Here is a 22621-nt window from a genome sequence, read left to right on the forward strand (position 1 = left end):
TGCACAAACAGTGCAGCGGAAAACGCTGGCTGTGCAAGTCAATGTAGACTGTGGAGGCTCAGCATTGGGATGTCACCTTTTTTCACCCGTGCTAAAATTCATGCATGCCACATGGTGTTATTTCCATGGATCACTTCAAAGGGAAGTGGAATCAAAGATCTTGTTCTATACTGAAGCATACTGGCATCAGAGGCTCACTAATACTTTCTCATCTTTGTTCCATGGAGTCCTCTTATCTCTGTCTCTTGTCAACATGTCACTTAGTCATCCTTAACTAACACCAGTCTCGGTACCAGCTGTCCTTCCTTCCTTTTTCTCCTACCCTCCTCCCTCTCATTGTTCCTCCCCTTTCTTCCCTTTGTGTTGACAATCGACACATTGCCATTGCTGTCATCTGCTCTAATAAACGCTACATGCAGTCCGACAGCATCCGTATGGTCTCGTCCTGTCCAGCACAGAAGAAACGTGTTGGCCCCATATGGAGCTTCCCCATAGGGGGATTGTATCTGGGACGGCTGTTGGAAGTTAGCAAAGACGATAGCTACATGACGCTAATAGACCCGTGGCTTTCGTACTGCTCCCGTACCGTAATGATGTAGAAACCTTAAGCTGCTTAAATTTTAAGGTAGGACTATTTTGTTGAAGCTCTGTAGCTTCCTGTCTCTCTCTTTCTTTTTTCATTCTCAGATTTCCATTTTTTCATTTCAAAAGTTTCCCCTGGAATTCTAAAGAATAGAAATAACATCAGTCGTGTCAGACTAGTGACAGCTTATCCAACTTTCTGCTTTACATGACACCTAAAGTTCAACTTGAAAGACCTTTCCTTTTGTTTCTTTTACGTATGTCATTGCAAATTCTTTACATGTACTCAAATGGTTAATATCTGGGCAACACCAACTCTCTATGTTGTTGTTAAAGACCAATGTTCCATGCCGCAGTGATAAAAGAGAGCAGAAATAAGACTTGCGCCTCTTAATCTCCCCTCCTCCGGCTCAGCCTAACTGACATTTTCTTAATTTATTCCTCTCAGGATTCCAACATTTTAATTAGGTCACTCCAAATCTCCTCCCACGCAGCGTTATTCTGAAAAACTTTTATTTCATCATGTTTGTCATTTGCCTCCTTCGTCTCTCATTCTCTCCCTTCCTTTCTTTATTTTTTTTTTCACGCAATTATCAGTTTTGCTCAGCGGGTTATCTTACTAATGATGCAGTGTGTTTTTCCAACCAAATCCTGCTGCTGCCACATGTAAATACTGCGATTGTAAATACATTACTAAATCGTAGAATTAAATAAATGGGCATTTTAAAGAAATAACTCGGCGTCTCTGCGGTGGAGGGGAAATTACAAGACTTGCAACAAGGGACTATGAAGCATCCTATCAACTTTTAGATGTTCTCCCTGATGCCAGCTAACAAAGTGTCTGTACAGATGTATGTTTATGTAGGTCAGTGTGTACAGTATGTAAAGAGATTCTTTCTTGATCTTGAGACATAATACAAGGTTCCTACGGCGTATAACATGCACACTTACAGTATGTGTTTGTGTTTTTTGTTTGTCCTCTACTATAACAGAAAGTGTGTATAATCTGTAAATTGTTTCTGGGTGTGCCAGGCGTCCTGGCTTATCTCCAGCCTCGATAGAAACAAGAGGAAATTACTTTTCTACAAAGCGTCTGACAAAGCAGAATCTTTTACACGTTTTCCATTGGCACAGCAGCACATTTACTATGACTTAAGTGCTTTGCTGAGGGGGTCTAACTCACAACTGAGGTACTACCTTTCTGGTTTTAATTCTCAGTTTAATTGTCAGTAGGTATAAGCGCCCCAACACATCAAGCTGACTGTTGGCGGTCTTTGAATGTCTGACTGTAGTTTTGGTGGTGTGGCTCTCGTCTGACTTTATTATTCAAGTTGTTGATGTTTGTCCGGATTAAGAACACGGTCTACGGTCACTTATGTGCCTTTGTTATATGTTCAAGCGTGACTTAAAGCAAGAGATTAAAAGCATGTGATGACTTTGTGCTCTTTTTAAAGGTCAGCTTGTTCAACATGAATGTCAGTAATCGCCTACCAATCAAACTAATTAGAAACAGAAAGGACAGAGGTGAAGGGTCTTATTGTCACAGCAACACGCTGGCTTTACTTTCACACTGATTTTGAACACATTTCTCAGAAACGGATTAATTGATTCTTTTGAGCAAAAAGGACAAAAATGTGCTGCTTCTAGCTTCACAAATTTGAATATTTTCCTGCATACATCCCGAGCAGCTCAGTTGGGAGAGTGTTAGACTGAAGATCTAAAGGTCCCTGGTTCCGTCCTGGGTTTTGGCAGCAAATATTGACCCTTTTCTTGGGCAGCAGTAGCTCGAGCCATAGAGACTTGGCATGGGAACTGGAGGGTGAAGTCCAACACGGACCAGTCGGTACGGACTGGGAACTGGGAACTGGAGAGTTGCCAAATTGAAGTTCCGCAAGGGGATTAATAAAGTAGTTCTTCTTCTTACTCTCTTATGGGATTTCAACTGCTGTCCATGGATTTCGACTGCTGTCCATGGAACAGGCACTCGTTTTCTGCTCTGGAAAACATTGAAATGTTTTCATTATTTACTGACATTTTATACACCAGACAGTTAACTAATTAATCAATAATCAAGTCAGTTGCAGCAGTTGATGGATGGTGTAACCTTTAAGGGGGTATATCCTTATTTGCTCTACCTTTGAAAGGTTAACAAAACAGAAAAATATGAATTAAATGAAAAATATTTTAAAACGTTTCTTGACTCCTATAATATTTTTTGTAAGTTATTGATACGATATAAACATTACATTTCAAAGCCACGCAGTATCAGGTAGGGAGAAAGGTTGTGGGTCACACATCCTGTGATGACCCTTTCAGACTGATGGCCAACATACTTTTAACATAAGTTTATCCCAATCACTACGTTGATTTGAAAAATATTTCCCTCCAGCATTGTTTAATGTTGAGAAAGGTGTGCAGGGGTTTGTTTTTCTGGAGTAAACTGATGGTGAGATACTGACATCAAGCAGAGAGATTGAGATGAAAAAGGGCAAATTAAATTAGAGGAAAATAACAAATTCATTATTTAGTTGACCCACCAGTCCAGTTCTTTTAGATCTCATAATCTGGACAGTTCCTCTGTTGCTCTGACATGCAATACAGGGAAAAATATGAGGCTTGGAAAAGCCCTCTTGTTTCATGAATGACTGCACAGAGAGACGTTCAACTTAATTATTTCCTGGCTGGATTATGTTGACTTATTTTCCTGTTACAGGGACAGAATGCAGGCAGGGGAAATCCATGTACACTCATACCCATATAGTGCATAAACTCATCTGGTTGATAAAAGGCTGACCAGGCACTCAGGAATGCAGACAAACTCATATATACCTGCTAGTCCCACACACCCCAAAACCCATTCATTCGCTTCCTCAGTCGGTCTGACTAACACTGGTCTAGCAGAGTGACTCTCCAGTCCTCCAGAGGAATGCCAGTAAGATCCAGTTCCACCACAGTCCGACCACCACTTTCCTACCACAACTCCGAGCAGTTCATACAGCGATACTGGTTTGTTGACTGCGTTCGATGCTTGAGAATGAGTCAGAACCACAAGGCCCAAGGATTGCTAATCCATGACCTCCTGAGAAAGATAAACTGAGAAAGTCGGCTCTATCTTCAGCACACTGCAGTGAGGGTTATGAGGGCTGAGCTCTAGCCTTGTAGTTTGTGTGCTCGAGGGTTAAGCGTCTCTCTGCAGCTGCAGGATCATGCTTCTGCGCTGCACTGAGAAGAGATTCAGCCAGATGAGTACAGTAATTATGTGGTTAACCTTGGCACAAGTGGTGGAGGCGAACTGATTATTGGTGCAGCTAAAAGCCCGGAAGCTGAAGGCACGGCCAGCCGGCTACAGTGGTGCACTGTGTGGCAAAGCCAAACCAGGCAGGAGCTAAACTCCCTCTGTCTGAGAGGAAAAGAGCCATACAGAGGCCCCTCTGTGTGTGTGTGTGTGTGTGTGTGTGTGTGTGTGTGTGTGTGTGTGTGTGTATGTGTGTGTGTGTGTGTGTGTGTGTGTGTGTGTGTGTGTGTGTGTGTGTGAGATGCAGGAGTACCTTTGCTGAGGACGATAGCTGAGGTTCACTGGGTTCAGTCACACTGTGAATGTAAAGACTGCTTCATGTGTGTGTGTGTGTGTGTGTGTGTGTGTGTGTGTGTGTCTGTGTGTGTGTGGGTGTGTACTTTTGTGAGGAAGTGTGACTGAAGAGTGATGCACTGTAACATCTAATCCATCAAACATTTACCAAATCACTAGCCAATGTCCCCTCAAAGACACACATAAACTCCATTTGGATTAACTCAGAGCTCTATAAATTGAGGTCTGACTTCTTCTTCTAAACCATTTTGACCTCCAGAGCCTCACTGACTCTTGGTTTAGGAGTAAACTGATCCCCTGGACAATCACTTACAAGCAAATAGTCAAACATCGCAAACTCTTCCTGTTCCCGCTGCATTGTGGGAAAGATTTAACGATTATGTTACCAAGTAAAACAAATTCTAATACAAAGTGACAGATCAAGCCCACTGCTTACTTGTACATACGGGAACCATATGGGCTTGTCACCATAGTAAAGACAGCTTCTGCTGTGCTAATCACTCCGACAGAGCAGATGCACAGACTGAGGCATTACTAGCAAAATTAAAGCTACTTTCCCCTCTTTTCACAGTGTGAAACAGCTGTCCAAAAATTGAGAGAGCTGGCTATAGAGGGAAAAGGGGAAAAGGGAGAGAAAGACAGAGGGCAATGAGGAATGGAGTAATGGCAAATAGCCAGAGCCCACAGCAAATCAGATCGGATCCCCTCGAGTTGAGGATTAGGTTTTCGATCCAGATTTTAGGCTGGATTTGCGGCTTTTTCCTCAAGCTGAGCCCATCTAAAAATTCAGGGTTCGCTGTGATGTCATATTGTTTGTATGTTTACATGGTTGTGGGAAACAAAAAGACAAAAAAGTGTTCACAGCCATTTCTTGGTATTCAGGCTACGTTTGTGGGTCGGTGTCAGCCACAGAAGGAGTAGTTAGCCAGTCCAGCAGCATCACTTTGTCAGCATATTTCAACAAAAATCCTCCGGGGCCCCTGGGAGCCAAAGGAGGGCACTGGCTAGAGTACAGAGGGCCCGCGGTGACCCAGCAGGAGCTAAATACACACAGCTGTACACTGACATGAAAAGCCCACAAAGATGTACATATCATTCACAACGAGTGCATACTAATAATGACAAGTGTATGACAAACGTACATATTTAGTCCCACTTACGCAGCCCTCTCCCCTCATCAGCACAACACAACAGCATAAACAAACACACAGCTGCAGCGTTATATTAACAGCTGCTGTAGAGAAGGGTCAAAGACAGTGCACGTCATGCTGCCTGTGTCCTCTGAATCATCGGGCCCGCTGCAGGCTGGGACACCATGTGGAGCGCAACACACACACACACACACACACACACACACACACACACACACACACACATTCACACACAGAACGAGGGAGAACTATCACCTTCCCTGACCTTTGATATGCAATGTAGCGTGCACATTTTTCCTCACCCGCACACCACTTCTACACACGTAGAGCCACCGGCCACCGGCTATCATAAAATCATAACCTTAAATTAAATGAATTCATTATGAGGAACATAACACTGTTCTGGAATTCTGCACATGATTTATTATATATATATACACACATTTATACACACATATATATATATATATATATATATATATATATATATATATATATATATATATATATATATAATGAAGTACACATGACCAAGAGCATGAGCCCTACTGTAAAGGAATTCACCTTGGTTTCAGTGGTGTGTGATATTAACACACACAGTAGAAAAAAAGCAGGATCAGTTTGAGTACAAAGAGCATGACACTCACATACATGCTGTATCTACTTTCGCTCCAAAGAGAGAAAGAGATTTTCCGAGATCATTCTCGGAAATACCTCCGATACAGCATCAAATGACAAAGTGGGTATCAATCAGCAAGTAGGTGGTCTATGCACCGATCCGATATCACGTTTCTTTTATCAGTTTATTTACCCTGCACAGGAATAACAACAACACGTGTCACATGCTACCCGGGCCAAACATGTGCAAACGGGTACTGCACACCTGTGGTTTAACACTCTTGTGCGCCCTATTTTCCCCTGATGATGCTATATTGTGAACAACACATCTGTGTTGAAATCGGCAGGAGAGCTAGTTAACGTTAGCAGTGAGCAGCAGGTGGGCAGAAAAACTCACCTCCCAGGACCTGTACAACGCAGTAATGAACTAATGTTCAACTTATTCTTTAATGAGAACACTATGTGAATGTAACAATGCTTTTCCTATACTGTTGCCAGGCACCATTATGACCACCGACCTCCCCATCGGCTGTCAAATGGAATCATTTTAGCAGAAGTCATATAAGCTATATTCCAAGGAAAAGAGAGAGAGAGAGAGAAAGGGTAGAACAAGAGTAGTTTTGATAAGCTAATAAACCTCACTCATTAATCTCCATTGCTGCCACTGGACATAATGGCAGTGAAAATATAGTCCTATTCCTTTGATTATTCTTCCCACCTTAGAGCAACACGCTCACATCAAGCAAACAGTTAGCAACTCATTACAGTGCTCCTCTATTGCTGTTAAATTGCAGTCATTTGTGTCTTTTAGGCAAATAGACTGAGTGCTAAACAAGCAGATGTGCCCTGGCTGAATTATAATTGCCTTGACCAAATCTCTTTCTCAGCAGTTAAGACAATTATACCTGCATGCTCTGTATACCTCGGGAACATGTGGAGGAGGCTTTTGTTAATGAACACTAGCTTAGTCATACATCCGCACACTAGCTACTTGCTATAATTTTGCATGTGCATGTATGGTATGTGCTTGGTGGACTCACATTTCAGAGTTTACCTCACAAAACCATTGATGAAAGGTTACCAGAGGACTGCAGTGAGACCTACTTGGCCCTCCATGAAAAAAAAAAGGCGTAATCATTTTATCCTGTGGATGAACTGAGTTATATAAAAAGAATGTTGTATTCTTATTTGCCGGAGTAAAACATATTTTACTCACAGCGGTGAATAAACTTGAGGACAAAGAGATAAGTCAAAAAAGCCCTTACCCCCTCCTTAAAGTTAGACTGGCCCTTTGGGAGGGTGGAGAGACTGAGAAAAAAGAGCAGTATTGTTCTTTGTTTGCGCTCATACACACAAACACAAATAGAGTGCTGACACCAATACGCAGTCAATGATTTTCCTAATGGTCCTCTCTGCTATGGAAAGGCAATTCTCATGAGGACGTTTAAAGCACTGAAAGCCATGTGTAAACTCCCTTCCTACTGGTAGCTCTCACACACACACACACACACACACACACACACACACACACACACACACACACACACACACACACACACACACACACTTAAGTCTATAACCCGTCTTGGCAAGCACTCGCTTCCCTTTAACCTCTTTTCTCTTTACATCTCAGTCTGTGTGTCGATTAACCCTCTGTCTAAGTTTTTTGTCTCAGTTGTTTGCCCTTCACACCTCAAAGCCTTTTTTTCAACTTTCTTCATCATTTTACCAACTTTCCCATATTCCTCAGCTACAATTTCCTTTTCTCATCCTTTCTCACATTTACATAAACATGCACACGCATATATTCCCTCACTTTTAACAAACTGGCTGCATTGAGGGAGACACAGAGGCTTTACAGAGTTGCATGTGTATGTAGGAATGCATGAACAAGATAATCTGTTGCAACCGAATGGAGACAGTAAGAAAAAGAGAACGCTTATGGGTTCAATGTTCAAAGTGTTCAGATCGCTTTCCAAAAAAGAAAATCAAACTGGCACAAAAATGAACAAGCTTTCCAGTTTCTTGCAATAGAAGCATGAATGCCTTAAGTACATAGAAAAAAGCCATTTGACATTGTGCTAACATAATCACCCATCCTAATTATCTTCTCTTACCACTCTCCCCTCCATCTGCGCACTCACACACACACACACTTTTTTTTTCATACATTGTAATTTCTGTATACCTCCGAGGCAAGCCGCCCAATCAAATGGAACCGAAACGGGAAGGATGGTTGGCGACAGATGAGAGGAGCGAGTAGTGGCGAGGTCGGAGCGCGAGGAAAGTGAAAGAGAGAGGAAATGGGAATAAAATAAGTGGAACGAGAGCAATTGACGAGAGAGAGAGAGAAAGAGAGAGAGAGAGAGAGAGAGAGAGAGAGAGAGAGAATCTGAGACTCGAGTGAAAGAGCGGGTCAACTCCGGTAGTGGCGGCGTGGAAGCGTCTGCCGAGCGTTGCTGATGTGATGGCACGATGATGATGGTGTTGATGATTCACCGCTGGTAGGAATCAGAGAGGAGAACGTATTATTATCACGCAGCTCAATTACAGCGCAATTTCTCCCCGGCAGCGACAGCCTCTGCAGGGCTCCTCATTGAGGCTGATTTGGGAGGCCTGTGGCGCCTGGAGGACCAGTGAGCGACTCAGCGGTGCGGTGAGACATCCCCACTCGAGATTGGAGAAGAAGAGGAGACGAGAGGACGACCGGGGAGATGAGGAGTGGGAGCATGCAGGGATGAAGAGGGGGAGGAAGTAGTCAAGGAGAAGGATGCAAATGTGTCAGCGTTGTTGCGTGCGTCTGTGCTTAGACCTCGTGAGCTCTGCCCTTGAGGCGTTCAGCAGACTGGAGCCCAGCAGGAAGGACAGACAGGATGTAAATGCACTGCTGGTGGAGAAAACACCTGTTCAGTAATGAGGGTTTGAGTTCTCCGGCTGGTCCTGGTGCTTTCAGATGAATACTGAAGAGCAGCTATTCATGTGGTTCAGTGTTTTATCATTTTATTTACTCTAAGTGTGTGTGTGTGTGTGTGTGTTACGCATGAACCAAGGGGGCGGAGGTGTACGTGCAATGCGTTTGTGTGTGTGTGTGTGTGTGTGTGTGTGTGTGTGTGTGTGAGAGAGCGATAGAGAGAGAGAGAGAGAGAGATTGTGTGGGTTAGTAAGAGTATTTTCAGATTTGTTGCATTCTGGAGGTCTGCGCCTTCAGCACCAATGGGACGTTGAAGAGTGGTGGGTGTGTGTATCCACTTGTATGCATTTGTGTGGATGTGTGCAGGTGTGCACATCTAAGCGTCCGGGCTGTCTCCGGTGTACCTCCAAACCATGGCTGCCCTGAGGCAAACACACTGACCACTCAACGGGGGGACTATTCAACACGACCTTGACCATAAACCCAAACCTCGGTTCTCTCACGCACAATTTCCGCTAACCGGGTAATGAGTATGTAATGGATGAAATATGAGGTAATTCTGTAACTATGACCTTCTAGGTCAAACACCAATCACTACAACGATTAAGTTATTCTTACAGAAGGCCGACTTCTAACGTTATACGTTTCCTTTTACCTTTTAAGTTTAAGGCAGTACCAATCAGTATTTTCACATCAACAATGGATCAAATGACTGCGAGTCAACGCTGAGTCAACCCCTAAGCTCTACCGAGTGTTATAGCTTCATTCAGCTCATTGTTTGGTTTTACATCTTGCTACTTTAAAAACAAGAAAAACCATAACAGCAGGGTTTATGTTGTATTGAACAGTTTTCTTTATTTTTTGAGAAAATGTATATATTCCTTATCTGCTTACTCCACATTATGAGTGAAACATTTTAATTAAAAAAATGTATTTCGCTTCCAGGGTATCATGCCCAGATCTTCTGGGTAGTTCTGTGTTCACTGTCTGTGTATGTTGTGTTGTCTGTCACTCACCTTGTCTCTCGTTCCAGACTCCTCCCTCCTTGTGTGCCGCTCTCCTGTGTGATTGCAAGCCCCGCCCTCATTGGTTCCACCTGTGTCTCGTTCCCCTGTGTATTTAGTCTGTGTCAACTCCCTGTCCTGTGCGAGTTTGTCTTTTGACGTTCTGTGTGTATACTGAGTAAAGACTTGCTCTTTTGAATCAAACTGCCTTGTCTGCTTGTGAGTCCAGCCACCGTGGTCTGGTTCCTAACACAGGGTTGGTACCAATACAACCCTGTGCATTTGTTTTATTTTACTTGGACATATCAATATGCTTTACTACTAAATGAATTAAACAAAAGACATTCTCAAATGTTAAAGGTTGTCCAAAAATAAGTATACATATAGGAACATCAACTGTAATAAGTCAATTAGATTTTTTTTAAATTGGCAAATTTCGGTAGGTCCCAAACAAGCATTGAGGTTCGATACCCTACCATTACATAAAATGTTAAATCGTAAATGCCTCTCACATAATTTTATCCACAATTGTCTGCATTCATGATATCATTCGCCTCATTTTAACGCATCAGCCACTCTGAAATGTTATCCAGATGTGGATGATATCGTGTCAACATGTCGAGCAGAAGCAAGTGAACAATTAAACCATTGGAAACACAACCTGTTTTACGGTAAGAGGCAGTGGAGAACTGGGATTACTGGGCAGATTCCTAAATCAGAGCTCCTATTTAGAGATGCTTGATAAAACCAGCTTGATCAGTGTCTTGGCATCAGCTTACCTCTAAATCCTAAACTTCACCAACCGAGGGGAAAACTACAGACCTGATCCCGACATGCTTAAAGGCCATTTGGACTCAAGTTAGTTTCCAAGAAATGGTCTCCAACCACAGTCTTTGCCAGTCTTTGCTACACTAACAAGCCTTCAAACCAAACTGGGTTCCCCCGAGGATTACGCTGGGATTTGAGTCGACGTCGGATTTGTAGAAGGGATGAGACGTTTATCTTTTCTTTTTTCTCCCCCAACATTTCTTCCTCTGGCTTTCTTTTATGTCTCTTTCTCTGTCTGTCTCCATCTCACTTTATTTCTTTCTCCTCTCACTTTCTCTTTTAATCACAGATAGAGACAAGTCTTCTCGGCTGTTGGCATTCAGCTCCAGTAGTGAGAAGAAGGAGAAAAAAAAAGGAGGAAGAAGAAAAGCGCCGCTGTCAGTTCCTCTCCTCCTGCTCCACGGGACTGGAAGGACAAAAGCTTTCCCTGACAGGCCGGATCGCCCCTATCTCTGCCCAGCCGACGTGTCATCACCCTGTGTCCTCACCATCCTGCCACGTACTCGTTTCTGTTTCTGTCACAAACTCCCCTGTCTTATTAGAATAGCACAATACATGGGGATTAGTGTATGGTGTGTTGAGGAGAAGATAGCAAGGCAGTGGCTCATGCTCAGTGTCATTAGTCTGTGTGGGTGTGATTACATGCGCATGTGCATTTGGGTGTTACATGTGGATCAGCGTGTTGCATGTCAATGTCGCGGCACTGCAGCGATTTCAGAGAAGTGAGCAATCTGCCGTACGCTTCCCCAGCGAGTCGGCTGTCAAGTGTTTTTCACTGAGATGTGACCATTACGGTTGAGAGACAAACACACTCCCCACTGTCGAATGATCGCCTAAATAAGTCTATTCACGTTGAACGCTGCAGGGCTACAACAGAGATGCTATAGATACAGTATATGCTGTGATAAAGGCTGAAAAATAACAACATAGAGGATGTATGCCTGCCACTTCAGGCAATACAGCATGATGGGAATGTATGAGTGCAGCTGTCCTCGTTTGGCAGATTACACCTAAAGGAGATAATTCACTCATGTTCCATTATGGAAAAAACATATCCTCCCTTAAGTACAGAATTGTTGTATCAAAATGCTACATTTTTAACAACTGCTGGTTATATATAAAGATTAGTGTTAACTGAGGTTGTATTTTAGCTGCAGTAATTTGTATGTTTTGTGCTCATGAGGAATCAGTCAATCTAAAACAGTCCCAAAACTGTCATAATTTGATTTAAGAATTGCTGTGATAGATGCACATAAATACATGACACCACCTTTTTCCAACTAAGCCCCATCCACTTAAAACCTGTGGAAAGAGCAGAGACTAAAGCACAGACATGTAACTCTAGTGTGGGAAATAACCATAACGGTTCTAACGTTGTGAGCTTACTTTGCGTTTATGTGGGAAAGTGTTGCTCATAATAAAATATGTTTTCAGGGGCTTTAAATTCTTTCTTTTTTTCTTTTTTCAGATTAGGCTCTGAGACACATGCTGTGTCCATAGGCTAAAAAATAATAAGCCGATCATACTTAGGCTTTACAAGATATTTCCTTTTTTTCTTTGAGGTATTGGAAATTGTACCTAAGGACCCATTATGACAGCCCATCTAAAACCCCAGTAGACTGAACACTAAAACTTCCACATTCAGAGGCTGAATCTTTAAACACAATAATCTGATTACAATTTTAACCACTGCGATGCATTTACAAAAGTGTGCTTTAAGAAAACGTTCTCACTAAGTTTATTTTAATATGCAGTTCCATGTGATAATTATATCAAAGTTCTGTAATTCCAGTACGATGTGTTACAGCATCTGGCACTGATCTTGATTTATAAAATACAGTAGAGCTATTTTAAAGGGATAACCCTGCAACTACTAAACAGTAAGGCAGTTAGGCCATTGGCCTCATAACCCCTCCATCTGCTGAAGGTCTAGTCTGTGAGTACATCCTTTTAGCGCCGATTTAATATCAACATAGATACCCAACTTTAGATAAAACTAATTCAGCTCCCCACCAGCCTCACCTTCCTATCTCTCTCTCTCTCTCTCTCTCTCTCTCCCTCTCTCTCTTGCTGTCTCTCTCTCAGGGCTGGCTGTCTGCTAAGCCTCTTACCTATGGGATTATTGGCAACGCTAGGTATTATATAGCTTCATTCATCTGGATGATGCGTTATTAATGTGTTGGGGAATGAAACCATCTGTAACGGCGGGATGATGGTAGGATGAGGGGAAGATTGTGTGTGGGGGGGAGAGAGAGACAGGAGAGACAGCAGAGGCAGTAGAGACAGCTGGGCTGGAGTTGTGGTGGTGAAGTTGTGTGTGGGGGGGGGGAGAGGCAAGGAGCAATGCAACTCAAATTGGTGGTAATGGTGAGGTTTGTCTGAATAGAATTGACAGGAGGGAGATGAACGGTACTTGTGATCTTTGATTTTGCAGTTTTACAGATGAGGCATACAAAGGCATCCAGCTGGGCACAAATAACACACAGTCATGCAGCCATGTACACAGTCTCAATGAGGAGAAAGGATAGTAAATTGTGTGTCCGTTAAGCCCCTCTCAAACATGCATATTACTCTGTGCTGTCAAAAAAAGACCCTGAGTTGATTGTCTCCCGTCCTTGCCCCTTCTAGACATGGCTTCTGTTGTAACATGCATGTTCATATATCTGTTAAAGTAATGGGATTTGGGCTGTCAAACACGCAGACAAATCAACCTATATGAGAGATTTTGGAAGAACATGTGAGGTAACGGACTCCACCACCATCATCAAAACACTAAATGAGGTATTAACTTTTGAGTGTTTTTTTAATGCTCATTTGTTACCCATCTGTCGGCTTCTGTTACAGAACAGCTCCATGTTGACTTTGTTTCAAACATGGCAGGACCATCTTGAAAGTGTGTTTGTGATAGTAACTCATCTTTAGGTCAATAAATAAAGTGAAAAAAGTCCTTGTCCGAATTTACCCAGAATATCTACAATTTGCTCGTCATGTCGGACCAACAGCGTAAAACCCAATATATTTAATTTACAATTATGTAAAGCAGAGCAAAGTCCTCAGATTTGAGAAGCTGGAACCAATTGTTGCTGATTAATTTTCTGTTGATCAAGTATAGTGGCAAACGACTGGATTATGAGTTGGCAAAGAGTGACATGAAGCAAGAGAAGCGTTCACACATTCCAATTTCATGATATAATTGAAACATTTAGATTTCAAATGATTCACTTAAAATGATGTCAGTCAAATGACATAATTTGACAAAGAAAATATCCCTGGCCTCTGTTGCCACGAGTATAAAAAAAATCGGACATTTTGAACAAAACCTCATTCTTCATGGCAGTATCACATCACAAGTTATTTCTTTGTAGAACACTGTACATATTGTGCTGATGTGAAACCCCTCAACACATTATTTGCTATTAACTTGATGATGCAGTTATCCATTTGCCCTATTAAATATAATACGAGAATGGAACTGAACTCGACTCTCATCCGAGAAAGAGTCAACTTGCAGCGCAGGACTGTGTGAGTCATGCCGCCGTGTTTTCTGCTCCCAAGTGTATTTGTAGTATTTTCCAACATCCCAACACTTGTTGAATAGTTAAATGGCTATTCCGCTTTACACACAGTCAGCAGCAGAGAGACAGAAGAGGACAGAGAGAGAGAGAGAGGCTGTAAATGGATTAGATGGAAGCCACACTGAAGAGGCCGGCAGTACTTTCTGTGCTGGAAGGAGTGCTTCGCAGGGTCGTGTCTGTGTTGTGCTGTTTGAGCTTCTATGGATACCCAAACCTTCAGTCCACAAACTATACATAGTCTGATGTTTTTGGATTCCATACTGATATTTTTGCATATTATACTGCATTATGATTATGATAAAATAGTTTTATGTTGCAGATTTTTAAAGAAGGATGGTTTCCCATACAAATTACACTTCATCATCAAAGAGACTCGGGGTTCTCAATGCGTCTCTTTCAAGTCTGAGGGGCATACTTCCTCCTTCAGATCTGAATATGTTCCCACCTCTCTCCGAGACTGACGGCACTTGTTTGCAAAAGCACAACGACAGATGGACGGACTGATGGGCAGGCTGTACCCTCATTACAGGTTTTTACAGAGTAACACTTTATTGATGTAATGATTGGGACATTTGAAATTTAAAATCACACAGTGTCTCTGGACTATAATTATATGTTCAAAGGTCTGTTTAAAGCAAGATGGCTCACAGTCCAAGACGATTTACTTTCCAGGAGTGACAATTTACCTGTCAATTACCACTACTAAAGTGGCTTTGCTATGATACAAAAACCAGCAGACAGTGACTGGCACATGAACTGGTTTTGTTGGAACGAACCGCTCTACCAAGAACGCAATGTGAGAATCTGACACATGCAGTGAAAAAGGTGAGGAAGGAGGTTTTGTTCCCCAGTGAAAAAAAAACTCTGAGGGAATGAATAATGAGCAGGGTGGCCTTAGAATAATGTTACACCACTCAGTAGCATACGTTTGTATTACACCTCTGTAAGTAGATATTAGGGCTGTCGCTGTCAAAAATAAATCAAGTTTGGAGTGCCTTGGTAGCCAAATGATTGCAGCACATGACATGTACCCATGATGCCGTGGGTTTGATTCCGGCCTGGAGACCTTTGTTTTATGTCACAACCCTCTCTCCCCGCCCGCTTCCAGACTGCTTCTAGGCTGTCATCTGTTGAATAAAGCCCAAATAATGCCAAAGTTTGAACTAACACAGTTCAAATGAATTTGAACGCCTGCAACTGTACACTAATGTAGAATTGATTGCATTGGTTGCATTTTATAAAGTCAACGAAACACCTTGCCTTTTCCCCAACTTTTGTTTTATCCATTGTGTTGAGTCCAAAATACTTCCTCACATTACTTCTCAGAAACTTTGTTGTCGAGATAATCTGTTCAGCACAGCTTGTTTACTCTGTTTTACGTTAGCAGAGCGAACAACAATTGCCACAATTTTCTGCAGGCAGCAGGACATAATACAATAGATAAGAGTGACAGTGCACTTTATGAAAGCCCTTCCCTGGAGTACAAGACAGACCTGTAGTGCTTACATGTATATACTGCACATCTTGAGCATGGAGGCTCATGCGGATACATTTTCAAGAAAATAGAAATTGGAATTCGAACAGATCATTACAAACCGAAAATGTGATTTACACCCACGTTCAAACTGGGGAAAAGGAAATTGTGCCGCGTGTAATGCAAGTGTGTAGCTATAAATGTGTATGTGGGGGTGTTTGTGTGGAGCTGCTTCCCAGCATCTACGTACATGCCATATAGTACATCATTTTGGGTGTTTGTGTGAGTCAGCACTGTGATCAAGACAATGTGGGATGAATCCTGTGGTGGTGGTTGGAGAAAAGACTGGTAGTAACAATGGATTTCAGCAAAGCTCACAAATGAAAAACACATGTATAGTGCATTGTTACTTGTACTGTACTTGATTAAAAACAAACAATAATCCCAGCATGACTGAAGTGTTTTGCAAAGTTTCATTAATGTTCATTCTGACGGTCTTCTTCGAAGAGCTCATATAATCTAATTATACCGTGAATAACAGCTTCAAAGACTTTGATTGCGGTTAGTATAAATTGACACCACTAAATTAGAATACAGTTACATAGGAACATTAATATCAAGATATTTACGGACACATTTGGGAAACCTCACAAAGCTGATTTCTTCCACTTTTACCTTCTCTAGATTCAGTGTTTCACACTCCAACAGTAGGCAACATGTGTCTCAAACTATTCAAGTTACATATCTGCTGGCACTCAATCCTTTGTGTCTGCAGCAAAGCCAAGAGAGCCACTTTGACAAAATAACTGAGGCAAACATCTGTATAATACAATATAATGTACGATATTTCGTAGTTCAGCATGCCATGTATGTATAATCACTATGCTGTGGAAACACGTAGAACAAATTTGTATTCTCAGATGGATTGTCATCTTTGCCGAAGGAAACCATTAGAAAAACTCAGTGCAATGGAAAAAGTATACATCAGAGGTAAAGTTACAATCCCATGACTAGCAGGAAAACTCTTTACAACATGTGTGAGCTGGCCACCCGCTGGGTACATGGGGATCATGACAGTATATGACTACCAGCAGCAGATGGAAAGAAACCGCTGATGACCAGATGTGAAGCTTGGAGCCAGACGCTTTTCTAAAAGTCTGACTCAGCCTCCTGCTGGAAGTAGGTTGGTTTAATTCTGGCACATTAACCGTTTTTCACGCCCGTCACCAGGACCGCCTTAATAAGCGCCTATTAGTAATAATTATGATGCTATATCCCATGTAATAAACTGATGTCAGGCAAAACAAGACAGACACATTTACACGTGCAAACATTTCTGATGGGGAATCTGCAACAGACAAGACATAAAGGGACAGTTCACCCCAAAATCAAAAAATACAGATTTTTCCTCTTTACCTTGTAGGTTATATAATCCACAAACCATAATCCATAAAAAAAAAAATGCTCACAACAAGGTTCGTGGATAATCTTGAGTAAACTGGGCTTAATTTCTGAAAAGAGACATCACTGTTGAGTTTTAAAATATATTTTGTGGGCGCTTTAAGCACCACAAGCCGAGTGTCATGTAGTCCACATTGATATATGGAGAAAAACCAAGCAATTTGCACGAAAACAATCTAGATTGATGAATAGGTAAGAAGAAAAATATGCCTTTATGTTTTTGAGTTCAACTGTCCCTTTAACACTCACAGCTAACATAATGTCATTCATGTGCTCATGTGATCCAGACACGCAAGGCATGTGGAGATGTGAACAACAAGCTGTGGTGTTTGGCAGAAGAAAACATCTTTGCTCTCTGGCGGCATTTCCCTCAAGAGACACAACAGGAGACCACTAACGACAACTGTAGCCCCTGTTTGCCGGAATGACACATCCAAAGCTATGCATAATGTTTCCATCCAAAACAAGTTATTACATAGAAATGCTGCTATTGTCATACTGTATCTATTCTGGATCAAAGTGCTGCTCTCCCTTCTCTCAGGCGTGCTGCCTCATATAGCATCAGTTGGCGCTTATGCGTCAGCCGGAGGCTGGACAAGTATGCCTTGCTAAGCCACACACACACAAACACACACACACACATCACCCAAAAGGGGAGAAAGAATGAAAATACAGTGATTAACCATTTGATGGGAATGCATGTGGCCCAGAGCGACCAGTTGAACGTGAGGAGTCCGGGAGCCACAGAACTGCAGAGAGCTGGTTGACAATCTGACTGGCAGCCGGCGAGCTGACTGGCTGGTGGGACTGACTGGCATACAGGACTGTGTGAAGAGCCTCGAGGCGATGGGGGATGAAAGCCCTTTTTTAAAAGGTCGTGAGTGCAGATCAACTGTGTGTTTTAACAGTGAAACACATTTGAACAAACCGGTGTTGACGCAGCGTGAATAGTCTGACACAACTGATCCCCAGCTCCTGTTATGTCACTGCATTACTAATAGATTTAGAATTATTCTAGGAATATTGAAGCAATTCCATACAGCAAATGATAACGGTACCCTAAAGTGTTATAGTGTAAACTCACTAATGACTCTGAGTCCCTGCAGGACTATTACAAGGATATTACAGTGATATTTCTTGAGAGGATTCTCCGACTGTCGAGAAATAGACTCAAAAAGAACCCATGGTAAGCACGACTTTGTGCTGTGGAGATGCCGACAGGTGGGACAAACAGTCCTACCAGATGAAGCCAGTGAGTCACTGTAAAATGTGCAGAGGAGACAGATGATACAGTGCACGGCTCCGAGTGACTGACTGAGCGCGGAGGCCACAGTGTATCATGCTACATCAAAGCCGGTTATCTACTGGTTGCATGGTGGCTGAGGAGTGGGCTATACTTGAATGGCTGGCAGCTTTGTGAAGGGAAAGCGCTGCACGCTCGCCAGGAACAACTGCGTCCAATTTCTTTAGGGCAGCCGAACTGCTTGGGAGACCACACGAGCAAGAAGCTCAATTTTGGAGAATTTTAATTGCAGGGATCAGGTTGTGAAATTAATCACATGCTGCACTGGAAGCCTTGTGCAAATACAGAACTGGTCTGTGTGTCGCCTGCAGGGCAGTGGAGGCTACAACAAATACACGGTTGGATCTTTTAGGAGCCAATTCTTAAATGTTCAATGTCGAAACATGGCATTAGCTCTTCTCCTTCTGAATGGACACAGGCTATCTTCATCGCAGTGCATTCTGTATGTTTGCTTTGGCTCCACAATCACATCTATCTTGACCTGTGTGTCTCATGCTGCCACTGGCAATAAAGCTGTTTGTGTTTCCACAAACAACAGATGACTTTGATCTTTTGTACACTCATCAAAAGCAACTCTGCAAATTAGGTTATGTTTCAATTTGGCCTCTCAGACAGCAGCGCTGAGCCGTGCAGCTCTACTGTATTTGACTTAAAACACCAAATAGACCGTGACAGGCACGGGCTTCAACCCCAGTTAGTGACTCTGCTATTCATGCACCCCCTCAGCTACTATCTTTTGGAAGGATTTGCCCCGTTGTGCTATCGTTTTGCCCTGGAGTGAACTACACGCTGAGTTCAGATTTCACACTCAGCTTCGGCATAAACTGGAGTCTATCTTCATTCAAACGGCGCAATGTGGTTCCTGTCCTCGGCGAGCATTCAGCTGAGGATGCTCGCTCGAATCTCTCTCGCTAGAGACATCCTGTTGTTTCCCGGACGAGAAAGCCCCCGCTCAAGTGACAACAGTCAAACATTTCATTCATTTTGAGGCCCGGCCGTGTGCTTTTCTCCCCCCTAAAAAAAGCGCAAACTGGAGATGTTTTGACCTGCCTGCCAACCTCTTTCGGGCTTTATCAAGAGACAGTCTCTTATTTTTTCTTTTTTTCTTTTTAATAGCGTGGATATGATATGACTACATCGGTGGCGCATCTGTCTTACCGGCTGCTGTATGTGACGAGACGTCCCCTTCCCGGGAGGAGGAAGATGCTGCCGTGGCTGCTGCTGCTGGACCCCGTGCTGGAAATAGTCGCTGCCAGCGGCTTTGTTGCCCGCGACCTGGTCTCTCTTCTCCCGCACGTTGGAGCCTCCGTTTTCCCGGTCTTCGCCAGAGTCGAGGCTGCTGAAGTTCCACACAATCAGCGTCTGGACCAGCAGCACCGTGAGGGCTACTATCAGGGCGGACCGTGACCGGCGGGCCAACCTGCGAGCGCATAAGCCGCCAACCATCTTCGCACCGAGCTGCACGGAGCTGGACGACCGTCTGTGGCTCTGCGCAGCGAGACGGGAGGAAGGAGTGGAAGTAGAGGACGGTGAGGAGGAGGAGGGAGACTGAGCTTACGGTGGCGGAGGCGAGGAGGAGCATCGGGAAGGAGAGGCACAGGGCCACCGTGTGGTGAAACTCGGGGAGAAAATGTGTGTGATTCGCCAGTCTACTACGCTGTCTCGGCTCTCTTCTTGGAGAGGAATCAGACCGCACATTTCCATCTTTCCAAGAGGAGGACTCTGATTATGACCACATATTTGCAAATGTCCTAATTTGCATGACTTGATATGATTATTACAAGGCAGAGAACAGCAGTATTATTGGGCCTCCAGGGCTCCACGCGCACAGGGAGGTAGCCAGGCATTCTGGATCCCATGATGTAATATAGCTTCAAGCACCTTTTGACTAATTCAAACATCCCCATAGTATTTTTTTAGGGCTTCTCTAACGAAGGAAAGATTCTTTCCATTTTACACCCCACTGGTTGCATCCCAACTGAAATATAATCGAAGAATTAGCATGTTCTTCCCTGCCTCCCAGCTGTAAGTGACAGCTGTGTGGTGGAGCTGGTATTCAGAGATGTGCCCCCTGCTTGGGTTTGCCTGCATTTGTTCTCAGCTCCTTTGCAGCTAACTGTAAGGCGGAGTGGTTCACTCCCAATGCTCAGAGCTACTATTAAAGATGCCACTACTACAGTCCTCTTTCCTTATTATTTTTCCTTCACCAATATCCACCAAGCTTTCAGGAAGAGCGATGGGCTTTGAACCATTTTACAAAGTGGACAAACCATGGCATTACAACCTATGGGTCCATCACATGGTGCCGTTGGGCCCCAAAAAGACTTCCCCATTGGTTTACATCGGGAAGCGATGTCTATAAATCAGCGGATTATATTGCTGTATCCAGTTCTCTTTATACATCCTTGATATCCACACGTCATATTGTTCACATCTGTTTGCCTGTTCAGACAGAGCCACTAGGCTACTTAGTTGGATTTTTGGCACAATAATACCTAAATCTCTTTTTCCCAGCATAAAAATAAACACATCTACAATAGTGAAGACATGGCTCTTTCACAACTGAGACTGGGTTTATTGCACCATGGTGCTTCAACGGACCACATGTTCAATCATTTCTCTGCTACTCTGGTCTCCTTGAATTTTTTTACTGAATAGCTGGCCTCAAATAAGTTCTGTAGCATTGAGAAGAATCCACGTGAGGAGCCAAAGCATCTTCACATTTAATACTTATCGAAAACCAAAGACAAACATCCTGCGTCTAATTATGCGTATTGATCCGTTCATCTTGACCGCACATGGCAATTACTAAGAAAAACTACATCTGAAGACATCTGAAAATGTTGATGTCATTCACACTGAAAGGAATCTGTCTACCACTTTTTTAAAGTTTGTGTAGGAAGCTTCATAAATAACTCAAGTCTTTTTCAACACTCTAAGTCGAATCAAACTTTTAGCACAAAACCATGAGTAACAGAGGGAGGAAGCTTCTCTGGTAGATGCAACTCTTCAGCAGGAAACTCTTTTTTTTTTTTTTTCTTGCCAATCTTTTGCTATGCTATAAAACGTATAATAAATACTCTTAAGAATATGTAATTAAAGTAGCAGAACCGAGACACTTGATATGAAGTGCTAAAATAAACTCACAGCTAAATCTAAACTTGTGACTCAAGTTCTGACGGCAACTACACCTGAGTGTTGTAAAAAAAGGACTCAAGTGATGTTGACCAAGGACACCTGTCGACTTCACATTTGTTGAATACTGCCAGTAGCAAAAATATGCTCAAGACCGCCAAGTGTGTGACAGACCATCTAACTTTAATCAACTTCATGCTCTCATGGATATATTACGGAAAGTCCGTGGGAGAATTTGAACTGGGTTATGATACATTTGGTGCTCTCTTATATAATTTATATGATGAAACATTATTAAAATTATTTTGATTAGAAACTTAATTTTGACATGGCTAAGGGCAGCTTGACATACAACAAGTACTGGTGGTGAGACTCAGAATAGGAGTTCTAAGCTACTGTTTCTGCGCTTCAGGAACGGGAGCTGACAGTCTGAGGATCCTGTACAATTGCTCAAATTTTCATCCAAGTCTACTTTATATGTTGTCCTGAATTTCCCTCTGACTGTTACACACATAAACAAGATGGCTTTCTGGCCACCATTGCCCATTCAGATATTCCATAATTATCTCTTAAAACCCCTGAAAATAAGTGTCTTATTAACCAGCGTTTTATTATGAGTGATGGTTCTCCACATTAACACAAAATAATCTGATGGGTTGTGGTTTGAAGATGGAGGGGCTCCATTGGAAAAAGGTGACCGACAGTTGTGCTATTGTTTATTTTTTTGCAAAGACACTGTCAATCAAATTTCATCAACCCACACCCAGAGAGTCCTGAAGAAACATTTGGGGTTTTGATTATAAAACATAATAAATATTAATGAAGATGTGTTCTCTACAAGCTTTTAAAAATGTTTGCTTCCCTAGTCACTAATTAGTCGGGAACAGGATATATTTACCAGCAACTAGTGAACATAGCTGTTGTACGTGTCCAAAGGCGTTGCTTTGTCCCTCACTTATGGCTGCATTACTAGTAAAGGGATCTGCAACC

The 22621-nt window shown here is 42.7% G+C and overlaps 1 protein-coding gene across 1 annotated transcript in view; it reads right to left on the bottom strand.

Moving 5' to 3' along the window:
- xylt1 (xylosyltransferase I) overlaps positions 1–19942 on the bottom strand; it is a gene marked incomplete at both ends in the record, with an annotated part of 72310 nt that extends 52368 nt beyond the window's left edge. The window contains one exon of the mRNA XM_079219796.1: positions 19655–19942. Coding sequence (XP_079075922.1) covers positions 19655–19942 — 288 coding nt within the window. The remainder of the gene's footprint in view (positions 1–19654) is intronic.
- Positions 19943–22621: the final 2679 nt, after the last annotated feature.

This window comes from Taurulus bubalis, assembly GCF_910589615.1.
Source record: "Taurulus bubalis genome assembly, chromosome: 6".
NCBI classification, from domain to species: Eukaryota; Metazoa; Chordata; class Actinopteri; order Perciformes; family Cottidae; genus Taurulus; species Taurulus bubalis.